Source organism: Aquarana catesbeiana, linkage group LG01 (assembly GCF_042186555.1).
Source record: "Aquarana catesbeiana isolate 2022-GZ linkage group LG01, ASM4218655v1, whole genome shotgun sequence".
In the NCBI taxonomy this organism is placed as follows: domain Eukaryota; kingdom Metazoa; phylum Chordata; class Amphibia; order Anura; family Ranidae; genus Aquarana; species Aquarana catesbeiana.
Window position 1 is genome coordinate 455,440,330 of NC_133324.1, and position 15,250 is coordinate 455,455,579.

Here is a 15,250-nt window from a genome sequence, read left to right on the forward strand (position 1 = left end):
ACTGTATGCAGTATGAAAAAAACCACTGTAGAAAATAAAACGTAAAACGCTGCAAAAACGCGGCAAGCACCACAAAAAACACTGCAGAAACGCTCAAAAGCAACATGCATAGATGTGAATCAAGCCTGACAGGCTGTCTGCAGGGGGGCTGGATACTGCACCTGTCTCTCCTGGATGCACTGCAGATAGTCAGCTTCATATGTAACGGGCCTTATTTTAAACCTATAATACATAGTGCTTTAACAAACTATAGGGTTGACTTACTAAAGGTAAATAGTCTGTGTAATTGCAGTTGTTCTAGATCTGAGGGGAACATCCAAGGAAAATGGAAAACTGCATTTTAGCTTGCACATGATTGGATGATAGAAATCAGCAGAGCTTCCCCTCATTTCAGATCTTCCCCTCTGATCTAGAGCAACTGCACTTGCAGTGCGCAGTATATTTGCCTTAAAGGGGTTGTAAAGGTAAACGTTTTTTCACCTTAATGCATTCTATGCATTAAGGTGAAAAAACAACCGACAATACCGCAGCCCCCCGTTTTACTTACCTGACCCCTCGAAAGTCCCGTGCTCGCTACCGACATCCTCTTCGCTGCTCAGCCTGGCCGCTGATTGGCTACAGTGGCAGCCATTGGCTCGCGCTGCTGTCGAAAACATCCAATGACGAGGCGCGCCGGGGGCGGGCCCGAGTGATGCAGTGAGCGGCTATATCACGGGAGCGCGCCCGCAAGAACTAACCACCATGCGAGGGAGCTCGCATTAAGGTGGTGAGTCCTTGTGGGGAAACAGCCACCGAGGGACCCCAGAAGACCAGGTTCGGAGCCACTCTGTGCAAAACGAGCTGCACAGTGAAGGTAAGTATGACATGTTTGTTATATTTATTTATTTTAAATACCTTTACAACCCCTTTAAGGTCAGGTTTACAGCTTGCATTTTGCGTTTTTCAATACACATTTTTGATCCATTGAAGTCTATGGAACCAAAAACCAGAAGACAGTCCCCAGCCCTTTTCCATAAAATGCACAGAACTACATCGATAGGAAACCATGTTAAATGGACTGTACTATAGCGTGTTTCTGCAAAAACCACTAAAAAATGCATAGGTGTGAACCAGGCCTTAGTAATTCAACCTCTATATGTCTTTCAGATAGGGTTTACATCTACACCAGAAGAGCAGAAAGTGGTTAATAAGTAAATGACATTGTCATTCTAGTAATCTATAGAAGGCGGCCTCCATGGTCTGTGTGTGCTTGTCAGAGGAGGGGATAGAGAAGGGGAGTGAATACTGATGATTGTGAGCAAGAGAGGGTGGGAAGGATAGTCTCAGGCTTGTATATAGGCTAAACCCTCACTTCTGCATTTTTACTTGCTCACTGACCAACAAGGAAATCTATTCACCATACAGACTCTTCCCTCAAGTAAGTGTCATGATCTTCTTACACAGTGTGCTTGCTACCTCTCTGCTGTGCAATCATGAGAACTTAATGCTTCTTAGCTGCTAAATGCCTCTCATTTCCAGGGATTCTCCCCGATAATGAGAAATCTTTCCCTGAAAATGTTCTGTTTTTGTCCCTCTGTACAGCTTATAATAATGGTGGATAATAGTAGCATTAAAGAATTGTATGCCGACTGCATGTGCTTTCTTATCCAGGTTCGCCTTCATGGCAGGAGGTCGTTGCAATCTGAGATATGATCATGACACGCTAACTTCTCAAAAAAACATTGTGAAAATTGTTTTTAACTGTTGGCAGCCCTAAGGTCCCATTTACAGTTATAGCTGGGGGAATAAAAATGGGTATTAGAGCTGTGGTGTGAGTGATGGTGTGTGGTTTTTTTTTTTTCTCTCCTCCTTAACCGTATATGCTGGATGGATGGAGTGGTGCTTATGCTGTAGCTGTGATGCTTAGGGTCCTTTCACACTGGGGCGGTTTGCAGGCGTTATTGCGCTAATAATAGCGCCTGCAAACCGACCCGAAAGTGCAGCTGCTTTCATTCCAGTGTGAAAGCCCCGAGGGCTTTCACACTGGAGCGATGCGCTGGCAGGACGGTAAAAAAAGTCCTGCTAGCAGCATCTTCGGAGCGGTGAAGGAGCGGAGTGTATACCGCTCCTTCACCGCTCCTGCCCATTGAAATCAATGGGACGGCGCAGCTATACCGCCGGTAAAGCGCCTCAGCAGAGGCGCTTTGCGGTGGTTTTTAACCATTTCTCGGCTGCTAGCGGGGGGTAAAACTGCCCCGCTAGCGGCCGCATACCGACGGTAAAGCGCCGCTTACAATAGTGTGAAAGGGCTCTTAGCTTTAGGGTTGTGTCAAAAAAATGATTGTGTGTTTGGGCAGTATGAGCGAATGGGGGTCACACTGCAATTGTGTGTAATGCACATGATTGTTCTTTCACCAAATTAACTTCTCTCTGAAAAGAGATACACTGCAGATCACTTTATGAGCACTAAAGTGGTTTGCTGCAATAAAGCTAAAAATGTCAGTGAATTCTAACAAGTAGTAAATCCAACCAATTTTGCATAAAGATAATCTGTACTTGCATACGAATGCAAGATAACATGTATTGTAATTCTGCTTTTACTTTTCATCTGTGCTGCAGCATTGTATGAAATCCCATACATCAACAGGTGGATTGCATTTGCTGTTATTATTCTGCTGGCACATGTGAGAGTGCACCTGCTGTTTTGGATTGGAATGACACCTGCATTGAACAGGTCATGTAATTACTGGTAATCCCTCAGGTGTTATCCTGCTTTAACTTAATTGATGTAATACCTCGACCACTTTGACACTCCCTTTTAGGCTGGTTTCACACGGGCTTTCCGATCAGGACCGCCTGTCAGTTTTTTCAGGCGGACCTGATCGGACCATCCCTAGCTCTTTATGGAGCAGCAGACATGTGTCCACTGACACCATCAGCATCTGATCCAATCCTGTCTGCCAAAAACCTTGGCTCGGATGGAAACGGACAGACAGTCCGTTTCCATTTGATGGCCCCATAGAGAACAGTGGGGCTGTGTCTGCTCTGCATAGCGGCGTGGACACGGACCTGTCCTCCGCCTGCTCAGCGGGGTGATCCCCTGCTGAGCAGGCGTATGCAAGCTATGGACAAAGCCCGTGTGAAACCAGCCTTACACAAATAAACCGCACCAGTTTAAAATGACCTTGAGTACATTGAAGGTAAGTGAGTCAATAAAGCCAATGGTATACAGCTATAATCACAACCTTTATAATAATCTACTACTATGCAAAGCAGTCATAAACCAGCCATAAACGTGGAGATTTTTCAGTAAATGTGACTAGGCCCAGATTCCACCACATTTATTAGTTGACTTGTAACAAGACCACCAATGTCCAAACAGAAAAGCTACAAGAATTTAAATTTAAGGCAACCTCTGAGCCCCGGTTCACACAGGGGCGGCACGACTTGCAGGTCGCCTCACCGAGGCGACCTGCACACGACTTCCACGGCGACTTGCAAAATGACTTCTGTATAGAAGTCTATGCAAGTCGCCCCCGAAGTAGTACAGGAACCTTTTTCTAAGTCGGAGCGACTTGCGTCGCTCCTATTAGAACGGTTCCACTGTACAGATTGGGAGGCGACTTGTCAGGCGGCTAGGTCGCGTGACAAGTCGCCCCTGTGTGAACCGACACTTAAACTCAGAGATGGCCCTGCATCAGAGTTGCTTGCAGGGCTTTGAGATAGATAAAAATTATCTTTAAAGCGGAGGTCCACCCAAAAATAAAAAAAAATTACATTAACGTTCTCCAAAAAATCTATATTAAACAAAAAAAAAAAAAAAATTTGAAGGAAAACACTTTTTTTGTTTTGTCTTTCTTACCAGAAACACCTGTTGCTAGGCAGTCTTCCTATTTCGTGGAGCTGTTCGGTTACTTCCTTTTCCGCGAGCTGCCCCATTGTCTTCTGGGACCTGGGTGTGTCCCAGAAGACGACCGGGCCAATTTACAAAGCGCCGCAAGACTCACGCATGCGCAGTATGAAAGGGGCAGTGAAGCCGCAAGGCTCCACTGCCTGTTTCCCTTAGTTAGGATGGCGGCACCCGATCCAATGGACGGATCGGCCTTGGGGGGGGGGGGGCGGGGCCGACATCACAGGCTCGCTCACTTGACGACAGGTAAGTGCCCTTATTAAAAGTCAGCAGCAAAAGTCAAAAAGCTAGAACACTGCTTTAATAAAATGCATAGACAAGTGCTAATAATTAAGACAAGCGGAGACTGTCTGAAAACTGCAATTTGTCTTTTCGAAGAAAAAAAAAATTTCGTTTTACTTAGGCCCCTTTCACACTGGGACGGTTTGCAGGCACTTTTGCGCTAATAGCGCCTGCAAACCGACCCAAAACAGCCGCTGCTGTCTCTCCAGTGTGAAAGCCCCGAGGGCTTTCACACTGGAGTGGTGTGCTAGCAGGATGGGGAAAAAAAGTCCTGCTAGCAGCATCATCGGAGCGGTGTATACACCGCTCCTGCCATTGAAATCAATGGGACAGCGTGGCTATACCGCCGGCAAAGTGCCTCTGCTGAGGCACTTTGCGGTGGTTTTTAACCCTTTCTTGGCCGCTAGTGGGGGGGGGGGTAAAACCACCCCGCGAGCGGCCAAATACCGACGGTAAAGCGCCGCTTACAATAGCAGCGCTTTACCGCTGACGCCGCCCCTGCCCCAGTGTGAAAGGGGCCTTAGGGACCTTTTTTGATGATGCGCAAGTGGTGAATCTTGGTTAGGTCCTTCTAGAGGTGTTTGTAAGACCCCTTTCACATCGAGGGCGTTTTGCAGGCGCTATAGCATTAAAAATAGCACCTGCAATCCGCCCTTAAACAGCTGCTCCATTGTTTCCAGTGTGACAGCCCGAGGGCTGTCACACTGGAGCAGTGTGCTGGCAGGACGTCGGGAAAAGTCCTGCTAGCAGCTTCTTAAGAGCGGTGTGTTTACTGCCCCTCCACCGCTGCTCCCCAATGAAATCAATGGGGCAGCGCTGTGATAACGCCGCTATTGCGGCGCATTGCAGGCAGTTTTAACCCGTTCTCGGCCGCTAGCAGGGGGTAAAAGCGACCCGCTAGCGGCCAAAATGCGCCGCAAATCCGACTGTAAAACGCCGCTAAAAATAGCGGCGTTTTACAGCCAACTCTGTGTGCAGCTCCCCCAGCACCCCCCTAATATTATCTGAGCCCCATCTTGATCCAGCGATGTTGCAGGACAGACTCTGCTGTCCAGGACTCTCGCTTTTGATTGGCTGAGACACACAGTGGGTGTCATTGGCTCCTGCTGCTGTCAATCGAGAGAGAGAGCTCTGTGTCTGAATGGGCACAGAGTAGTGACTCGGCTCAGGTGCCCCCATAGCAAGTTGCTTGCTGTGGGGCCAGGAGCGCTGGTGAGGGACCTGAGAAGAGGATCGGGGCTGCTCTGTGCAAAACCACTGCACAGAGCAGGTAAGTATAAAAAAAAAAAGTTAACCACATGAAGACCAGGCATTTTCTGTCACTATTTGTTTACAAGTTTAAACTTTGGTAAAATAAAAAGGGGGGGGTGGGGGGGAGTTTAAACTTGTAATCAAAAAGTGCCTGAAAAAGCCTGGTCTTCAAGTGGTTAACTCCTTCCTGACCGGCGCACGCCGATATACGTCGGCAGAATGGCACGGTTGGGCAAATGGGCTTACAGGTACGTCCATTTGAATCCCCCACCGTGTCATTGCGTGGGCGGCGCGCACGCGTGGCGGCTGGGAGCTCCGTGAGTCGGGTCGTGGGTCCCGCTGACTCGAACACCGCGGGGATACCCGCGATCGCCTCACGGAGAGGACGAACGGGGAGATGCTGATGTAAACAAGCATCTCCTTGTTATGCCTAGTGACAGTCTCACTGATTTCTGCTCCCTGTCATCGGGAGCAGAGATCAGTGTAGTGTCACAGCTAGCCCATCCCCCCCCCCCCCCCTACAGTTAGTAATCCCTTCCTAGTACTGACTTAACCCCTCCCCAACCCCTTCACTGCCAGTATCATTTACACAGGAATCGGTGCATTTTTATAGCACTGATCGCTGTATAAATGACAATGGTCCCAAAAAATGTGTCAAAAATGTCCGACATGTCCGCCATAATGTCGCAGTCACAATAAAAACCGCTGATCGCTGCCATTACTAGTAAAATAAAAAAAAAAAATTATTAATAAAAATGCCATAAAACTATCCCCTATTTTGTAAATGCTATAACTTTTGCGCAAAACAATCAATAAACGCTTATTGTGTGTTTTTTTTTTTTTTTTTTTTCCAAAAATATGTAGAAGAACACGTATCGGCACTACACAGGCGCATTTAACCCCTTCATTGGCCGCTAGCTGGGTTAAAATGACGGTAGAGCGCCGCTAAAATAGCAGCGTTTTACCATCAACGCCTGCCCGCTCCAGTGTTGTGAAAGCAGCCTTAAGTAATAAGTCGTATAGAAAATGTCTTACATTTATTAAAACAAAACAGACCTCCAATCAGTTCACTTGTATGTATAATTTAGATTAAGAAAAAACTATATCTTAAATATTAAATACACAAAAACAAGTGATCAAAAAATAGGCTAACTTTACTGTTTGTGTGTGTTGTGGTGGTTGTTTTTTTTTTTTTTTTTTTTTTTTTTGGGGGGGGTTCTAAGTGATTTTCTAGCAGAAAATACAGGATTTTTACTTGTAAGCAACAAGAGTCAGAAAAGATTTAATCTTTAAATGGTTAAACTCCTAAATGGGGAGTTCAGTCCTTTTTGATAAGTATAAACATTGTATCTCTTTGCTTCTTTTCTCAGACTTGACAGGCTGCCCAGATAGGAGAGACAAGCCACTCCAAGGGAAGACTTCAGGCAACTTGCATTGACTTCTTTTACAGAAGTCATTTGCAAGTCGCGCTGAAGTTTTAAATTGGCCTTTTTTTTTATCAGCACAAACGGCCGATGCTGGTCAATTTAAAAATGCCGAAAATCGTCCGATATGTCGGTTGACCTCTAGTCTCTAACATCCACCAACTCTGTGATGTCGTCATGGAGGAGTGGAAGAGGACTCCAGTGGCGACCTGTGAAGCTCTGGTGAACTCCATGCCCAAGAGGGTTTAGGCAGTGCTGGAAAATAATGGAGGCCACACAAAATTTGGGCCCAGTTTGGACCTTTTCACTTAGGGATGTACTCACTGTTGTTGCCAGCGGTTTAGATATTAATGCCTGTGTGTTGAGTTATTTTGAGGGGACAGCAAATTTACACTGTTATACAAACTGTACACTCACGTGGCACAGATAGGTTGTGATTGGCCCAGTCTGTACTATGTGATCACTGTCTCATGGGGCTACACTAATTTGTCCACTGTATCTATGGAGGGAGCCATTGCTTTCTCACAGGCTGGACTTTTTTTGTTTTTGGGTTTATATATGCTTTGACCACCTCCTCCTGCTTGCAGATTAGAAATAGTGTTGTCATTAGGACCATTGTTATCAGATTCACTGACATATAAATGATTCAATCATGCAACATGTCTCATTTGAATAATCTATCTTGTATGACAGGTCAGTAATCATGGTTGTATCAAAGTCCTGGACAATGGTAAAGCACTTTGATGGTGCCCCAAAACCTGAAGATTTCAAGCTGGTTGAAAAGGAGCTTCCAGCACTCAAAGATGGAGGTAGGAGACTTCTGACTAGGATAAAGTAACACTATAACCATTAATTGCATGTGACTATGCACAGAATAAAACTATTGCTACATTAGTACATTGTTACATTTTTGTCATCATAAATGAAATGTGCTTTCCATTAGATGCATTCTATTTCATGCACCTTACAAAACTGTGACTTTAATAAGGAAACGTTCACATTTTTCTCTAACTTCCTATTGCCCACTGGGTTGTCCATTATTTTCAAGAACTAGTAGAGAGGAAGAAAAATGTTGGTTTTAGGGCTCCCGGGGTGCTTGAGAAGCTGTATGTAAAATAATTGTGCACAGGCATCTGATGACAGAATTCCTTTTAGTGTGAATGGTGTGAAACTCAAATGCTAATGGGCTATATCGAATAGCTACCAGGTTATTCGTTTTAAATGAACTGACAGTTCATTCAAAATGAATTGGCTACTTTCACACAGTATGGCATAAGAAGATTGCAACACATCTCCATCTAGTGGCCATAATGTAGTATTTCCCTGATTCACACTATTCTTGTGCAGCGTACACACGGTCGGACTTTTTGACCAGACTTGTCTGACGGACCAAATCCGGCGGACAATCTGATCGTGTGTGGGCTTCAGCAGACTTTTCCAGTCGCAAATCTGACAGACTTTAGATTTGGAACATGCTTCAAATCTTTACAACGTAACTCCGCCGGACCCAGAAATCCGCTCGTCTGTATGCTAGTCCGACGGACAAAAACCAACGCTAGGGCTGCTACTGGCTATCAACTTCCTTATTTTAGTCCGGTGTACGTCATCACGTACGAATCTGTCGAACTTTGGTGTGATCATGTGTAGGCAAGTCTGTTCGTTAAAAAGTCCCTCGAAGGTGCGCTGGAAAGTCTGTTGGACCAGTCCGGTCAAAGTCTGCCTGTGTGTACGCGACCTTAGTGTTACTAAACCCACAACTGTAAAATCAGTCTTTATATGCAGTAAAGCATGCTTGTTATACCCCTGTGAAACTTAAGGGGTTAATCCTCTGCATTGTGTAAAAAAAGGCTGTATGATCCTGTCTTCTCTGATCCTCCTCTTTAACTGACTCCAACCCATCTCATGATAGAACAGAGCATTAGGAGTCAGACTACACATGCTCTGTTTGGTGTGTATTGCTAGTGTTTTGGGTGTTTTTTTTGTTTTTTTTTTTATATGGCCCTGTGCTGACCACATGCACAGGGCCAATCGGCCCTGTCCACACAGAGGATTGTGGAGAATGAAAACTCCTCCTACATGCTTTAAGCAGAGACTGATACAAGTCACAAGACTGCTATATACTGCTGATAAGTTATTTAGTAATTTATATTTGCTAAAACAATTGCATTTCCTTGTTCTGTGTAAGTGGGAGACCAGATATAGTGAATGCAGGCTCCTGGGTTTAGTAACACTTTAAAGAAGAACATCTAGGTCAGATGTTGTTCATTAATAAGAATCGCATGAATCAGGAAAATACTGCATTACAGCCACTAGATGGAGATGTGTTGCAAGCTAGCTGTGTTGTGTTAAAGCAACCCATTCATTCTGAATGAACTACCAGTGCACCTTTTACACACAAGAAAATGCAACTGCACTGATTTTGGTAATGCAGTGCATTACAAAACTGGCTAGCTGAGACATTGAATAAAGGCTTTGGTAACATTACCAATACAGATGACAAATTCAAGTAGTTCTAAATTCCATCAGTTAAAAGTTAGCCTTGTTGTAAACCTCCAGACATGAAATATGAACAAAGAATATCCCTCTAAAGCGTGTACTTGTCTCAGTCCAGAGCACTGTGTCATTTTTGCCTGCTGCTTTGGTTTGCTCCTATCAGCATGAGTCCCTTCTGACAAGTTTACCTGACACCAAGAGAAAAAAGGTGATGGTGGAGGAGGCTCCAGCATGCAGCTTGTAATTGACAATTTTAGCTCTGTTCCTATGTGCTTTGTGAAGGGGGGTGTGTCCCTTCCCACCAATCATCTCTCAGAGCTTTCCTCACTGAGCTCTGCAGAGTGTAATTTCAGCTCTCTGCCCCCTCAGTTTTGAATGACAGTGGGAGGATTTGAAAGCTGCTATTGGACTAAATAGTAGTTCTGGATCTGCCTACTGATACGGGAGTGTTAGGCTGCCTTGTAGTGCAGCTGTGTTGGCAGTTACTATAGAGGTGATTTGGAGGCCAGTGTAAATGAATGGCAACAAAAATCATTGCAAATTATATTTGTTACCACAAATCCAGAGAACTACGGTAAGACTGTGCTGTATATTGTAAGATTCAATAGAAGCCGATTAATTACAAAAGCTGTGTTTCCTGAACCATAATCTTATTCACTGCTTTTGTATATCAGTAACTATGATTTGATTTATTTTTAATTTCATTTTTAGAATTGTTGTTGGAATCGTTATTTTTGAGTGTGGACCCATACATGAGGTAAATTAGATCAACAAAGTTGTTTTTTTTTTTTTTTTTTTTTTTTTTTTTATTAGTTACTAAGATCCATATGAAAGACCTAAGCAGGCCTCTTTATAAGGTTGGATCATTACTAGCATTATGTTAACTAGGTATGTCAGTCTAATATATCAGATGTTTTATAACTTTGTAGCCATTCGGTAGTACAGGGTTCTCCACTTTCTAAACAAAGGGCTAGTTTACTGTCCTTAAGGCTTTAAAGGGGCCAGGCTGTGGTTAGTGGGACTAGAAAACACCCTGGTGTCAGTGGGAGTTACCAGTGCCCTATGATTGGTTTCAGTGGGAAAATTAGTGCCCCATTGTTGGTGCCCGTAGGAGAAATCGTGCCTGATCGTTGGTATTCAAGGGAGGAATAGCGCCACATTATCGGTGGGAGGATTAGTGTCCCATCGTTGGTGTCAGTGAGATGATTAGTGCCCCATCAGTGGTGTCAGCAAGGCCAGATAAAGGTAAGCAAAGGACCATATCTGGCCTGTGGGCCACAGTTTGAGACCACTGCTGTAGTAGAACTGGAAGGTGGTCAACTTCTACAGAGTGATGAGATTCTTTTCTCTTAACAACTGCATAGATGAGGGCTTCAGAATAAATATTTTTAATTTCTACCTACAACCCCCCCCCCCCCCCCCCCCCCCCCCCCAAAAAAAAAAAAAAACTACATTACAATTGAAATGGAAGATAGAGTTGGCAGTAAGTGGAAGTCTGCCCAGTTGGCCCTTATAGCTGTACGTTACTTTTGATCAGCCATAAAAACAGTAATAAGTGGTAGCTAATTTAAATGTCAAAACCTAGATTTAAATAAATCAGTATTCCCAAAAGCAAACTTTTTATCAATTTTATTTATTTTTTATTTGGCAACCCTGACAGTCTGTCTGTCTGTTTTTCAACAAAACAAGATGTCTGGCAAATGTAGCACTTAGAGGGTTGAGACAAACCATTTACTACTGACGGGGCTGTTTCCAATGATCAGCTCTTATTTATGTAAAACCTTTATCCCAGAAGAGAAGAAAATTGTTTGTAACTGCTTATAAAGTGTTAGCCAGAGTTTGGCTTCAATTTGTAAGTGTATCTAAATCCGCTAGTGCCTCTAACATTCCCCTCCCCAGACTGACAATGCTGCTGTCCAAAGGCATCTCTGTCGCTCCTTCATCCAGAGGGGGGGCACTCTAATACAGGTGGTGTGTTACTGGCCGGGTCACCAAGTAAAAACTGAAGGGAAACGAAGCCTAAAAGAAAATTAATACAGCCACCATGTCTAATGATTGGTAAGCTGCAATATGACATTTTTGGTTTGGGCTTTAACCAGTTCCTGCCCGACAAATGGTCAAATAAAAATTTGAGATGGGTACAGTGTTGCTTGACCGTACAATTGTCATTCAAAGTGCAACAGCGCTGAAATCTGACCTGGACAGGAAGGGGGTGAAAGTGCCCTGTATTGAAGTGGTTAAAACCCAAAATGAATGTATAAGGATGAGCAGGTAATATAATTTTTAACTTAGAAGTACAGAAACCTTTACATATGTGCCATGGCTGCTTTAAGTGCATTGTAGGTGTACTAATCCTTGAAGCTGTGGCCGCTGGCAGGATTCTGAAGCTGCAGGATGTTTCTTGCACCTCCCAGGAACCTCAGCCAATGATTTGTTCAGGTTCTGCTACAATAGGGGATGAGTTAGAACCTATGTAAGCTTTTATTGCTGTCTGTGGTCTTGTTAGGGGGGATGTACCCTCACTCCTAATCCAAAAAGCATCAGGGACCATCACACATGGTCATCTCACATAATGTGGCTTTCTGCTCCCTTGCCTCTCTATTGGCCCTTAAGGTCACCCATCACAATATGTGGGCAATTGGGTGTCTGGAGGAGCAGGATGATCACAGCATGACATAACAAAATTTGGTTGCTCTTTTTTTGCATTCTAAAGCATCCCAGGTTTTCTGGTTTTCATGCTACAGATTAGGTAACTGCTGGTAGGTGCCTACAGAAAGATCCTGCTCCTTTTTTCATGACCCTGCTGGAGGATATAGGTTTGTTTTCCGATGTAGATGTGAATAAATGAACATTTTCTAATGTTACTTTTGGTATAACTCTTTTAGCCCTAGTACACACAGCCCGAATGTCGGGCGGCCTCAGCCGTTTCGATAGAAACCTGCCGACGTTCGATCCGTGTGTACTACAGCCGGTGCGGCCAAACAGGGCATGACCGAAAAGGTCTGCTGACCAGAGTGTTCTGGTGGGGGGCCGTCCCCCCTGTCAGAACACAACCGCACAGCAGGGGAGATTGCTTTGTTAGTACAGTGGCTCCAACCTCCTGAGCTGTCAGGGTTTTTCTTCTTCTTCTTCCTTTTTTTTTTTTTTTTTTTTTTTTTTTTTTTTTTTTTCAGCCTACTGGGTTGAACATTAATAGGTTTTTTTTTTTTTTTTTTTTTTTTTTTTATGTGTACGAGGCTTTTATAGTGGATTTTGTGAATAAAGATCATATTTTCATAATCAATACTTAATTCCGTTTACATTTTGTGTACTTTGGCTTTTATTTTATGTTAGAAACAAAGAGTGCTTTGATTGTATGTCATGTGCCTTGTTTTACATCTTACAGACCATACAGTAGCCGAATTATGAAGGAAGGGGACGTTATGATAGGAAGCCAGGTTGCCAGGTAAATCCTTTTCACCTCTACACAAAGAAAGAACAAAAAAAAATCTTATTTATATCTTTTAAAGTGGATACAGGAATTGAGGCCCTTTTTGTGCTACTACATATTGGTGTTTTGAAATTGGGGCTCCCACTTTCCTTGCTTAGCACCTGTTCATTTCTGGGTTTTTGCAAACCACTGACCAATGAATATGTAATAAAGAACGTACCTTGCCAGTGCTGCGGCAATGAAAATTGTCTGAAAGTTTCTAGCCTGGGCAGGCTTGATTACTATCTTCATCTTCTTCTGAGCTTACAGTGTGTGTGGTGAACCAGCAGGCTTCAAGTGGTTTTAGATCCCCTGACACTCTAGCTAAGGCATTTTAAAGGTGACAAAATAAATAGGGCTACATTTTAAAGTGGTTGTAAACCTTCCATATAGCCCGTGAAGTGACTGCCCTCAGCTGATAGAGATGAAACTTATCCTATTACATAAGTTGTACCTGTCTATTTGCAGTCTTCTCTACAGCTGTTCAAAGAACAATGTATAAAGCTTGTCTGAGATATCAGAAAAAAGGGGGTGGAGAGCTGAAGTTGCACTCTGCAGAGCTCTATGAGGAGAGCTCTAAGAGCTGATTGGAGGGAAGGGACATACACCCCTCCACAGAGCTGGGACTATCACTCTGCTAAACCTCTCTTGGTGTCTGGAAAACTTGTCAGTGATTCATGCTGGTAGCATTTTAAGTAGAATATGTATTGGATTGGCCTGCACAATTATGACAGCTGACTATCTTAGATTTCTACATAAGCACAGCAAAATTTTGAGAATGAGGCTGCACTCCACAGATGTACCACTGATAAGCTTATTGTGTATATCTGAAAATTCTAAACCTTTTGGCTAAAAGAACTGATCATCAAACTCCAGCTGCAGTAAAAAACTCGTTAATAAGCAAATGGCAAAGAAGCAAAGTGAGAATATAAAGTGTGCTGCGCTTAGGGTTGATCACATTCATGTAAACATGCAGAACACACAAAAAATTAATAAAGTCCCATTAGGTGATGAAACAAAGTGCTTGTGCTTAAATTGACATCTCCTGTGCAATGGTGTTAAAACTGGGTGCCCCACATAGATGTACACTCACCCTGGATGTTGACCAACTATTGCTAGTATGGTCGTTTAGGCATGTGGGGATACCCTAGGGAGCCTGTTGAAATGCCGTCTCATGCATGGAAGCACCTCATTAATATAGATGGAAATGACAAAGGAGAACCTTCATTGCGCAATGCCATAAAACCAACTTTATTAAATACACAAATTGAAATAATTCACTCACGTTTAAAAGTGCCTTATAGTCCTGGCACCCAGTGTTTGTAGCAGGTGATTATTAAGAGTAATCGGGACTGATGGGGGGGAAAAAACCGCCGTTTGCGGCGTTCAGCTCGATACCTGGTAGTTTTGTATGGCTGGAAGTAATGCGATGACGCGGTGAAACCATTGACGTTTCGGCCGGTCACAAAGCCATCATCAGGAAGTGGTCTGACACATAGCTGACACATTTCCTTCCCCAAAGGGAACACCGCTGTGACATGTTTGGTTTCTCATAGGGTTTAATTATAGAGATCATTAACTCTGATTAAGCCATAGGAGGCAGGGACGTGCAGTCAGGGGAGGCAGGTAAGGCAGAACCTCACATTAAATGAGCATAAAAAAATAAATCAAAACAGTCGACTTCGAGGGTTGTAGCTCGGCGACCAGGGTTCACAGAGACCCAAAGTTGACTGAAGTCCTACCCCACCACTGGTCAAAATTTGGGGCTCCTATACATCTATTGTTCCAGAGATATGGGGCTCCTTGTGCATCATGTCAGAAGCTAAATACAGAGCAGCCACTTTAAATGCAAGCTGGCACACTGTTTGCAGCAGACTGAGGATGAGCTCACAGTGCCTCTCCTCACTTGTCAGAGGCACTGAGCTCAATGGACAGTTTGAAGTCTTGGACCAATGGTAAAGTACCATTAGCCCCAGCTGTCCAATAAAAATGCATGTGTCTAAAAGACAAATGCGCCCAGCCCTCTTAACTAGAAGGAAAAAAAAACATGTGTTTATGTGTATAAGGTTTACCCATAACCCCATGTTTTTCTCACCGTTAAGGAGAATGAGAATCTGCTGCTGAAAAGGTACAAGCTAAATCTTATATTCTGTTATAAGATAATTTCTTATTTATCTATTTACTGTGAAATTACTGGTTTGAAGTTATAACTTCAGTAATTTGTCTGTTAAGCAAAGCTACCTGCTTGAGTACAGTACAGTCAATATAGTAAATTACCTCAAAAATAATATATAATAATTTGTATATTACTTATGGTAATTCACCCTTTGCCACTCAGGCCAATCCTGTGACATTTCTCTCCTTCATGTAAAAATCTCTTTTTCTGGCAAAAAAAAAGAAAAAGAAAAAAAATTACTCGGAACCCCCTAAAACAAAATCTCT

At 43.5% G+C, this 15,250-nt stretch overlaps 1 protein-coding gene across 1 annotated transcript in view; it reads left to right on the forward strand.

The window, feature by feature from the left end:
• The first annotated feature begins 1,260 nt into the window (after positions 1-1,260).
• The window catches only part of LOC141101731 (prostaglandin reductase 1-like), a 62,718-nt gene continuing 48,728 nt past the window's right edge, over positions 1,261-15,250 (forward strand). The window contains exons 1-4 of the mRNA XM_073591028.1: positions 1,261-1,417; positions 7,540-7,655; positions 10,051-10,096; positions 12,725-12,784. Coding sequence (XP_073447129.1) covers positions 7,550-7,655; positions 10,051-10,096; positions 12,725-12,784 — 212 coding nt within the window. The 5' untranslated portion in view covers positions 1,261-1,417; positions 7,540-7,549. The remainder of the gene's footprint in view (positions 1,418-7,539; positions 7,656-10,050; positions 10,097-12,724; positions 12,785-15,250) is intronic.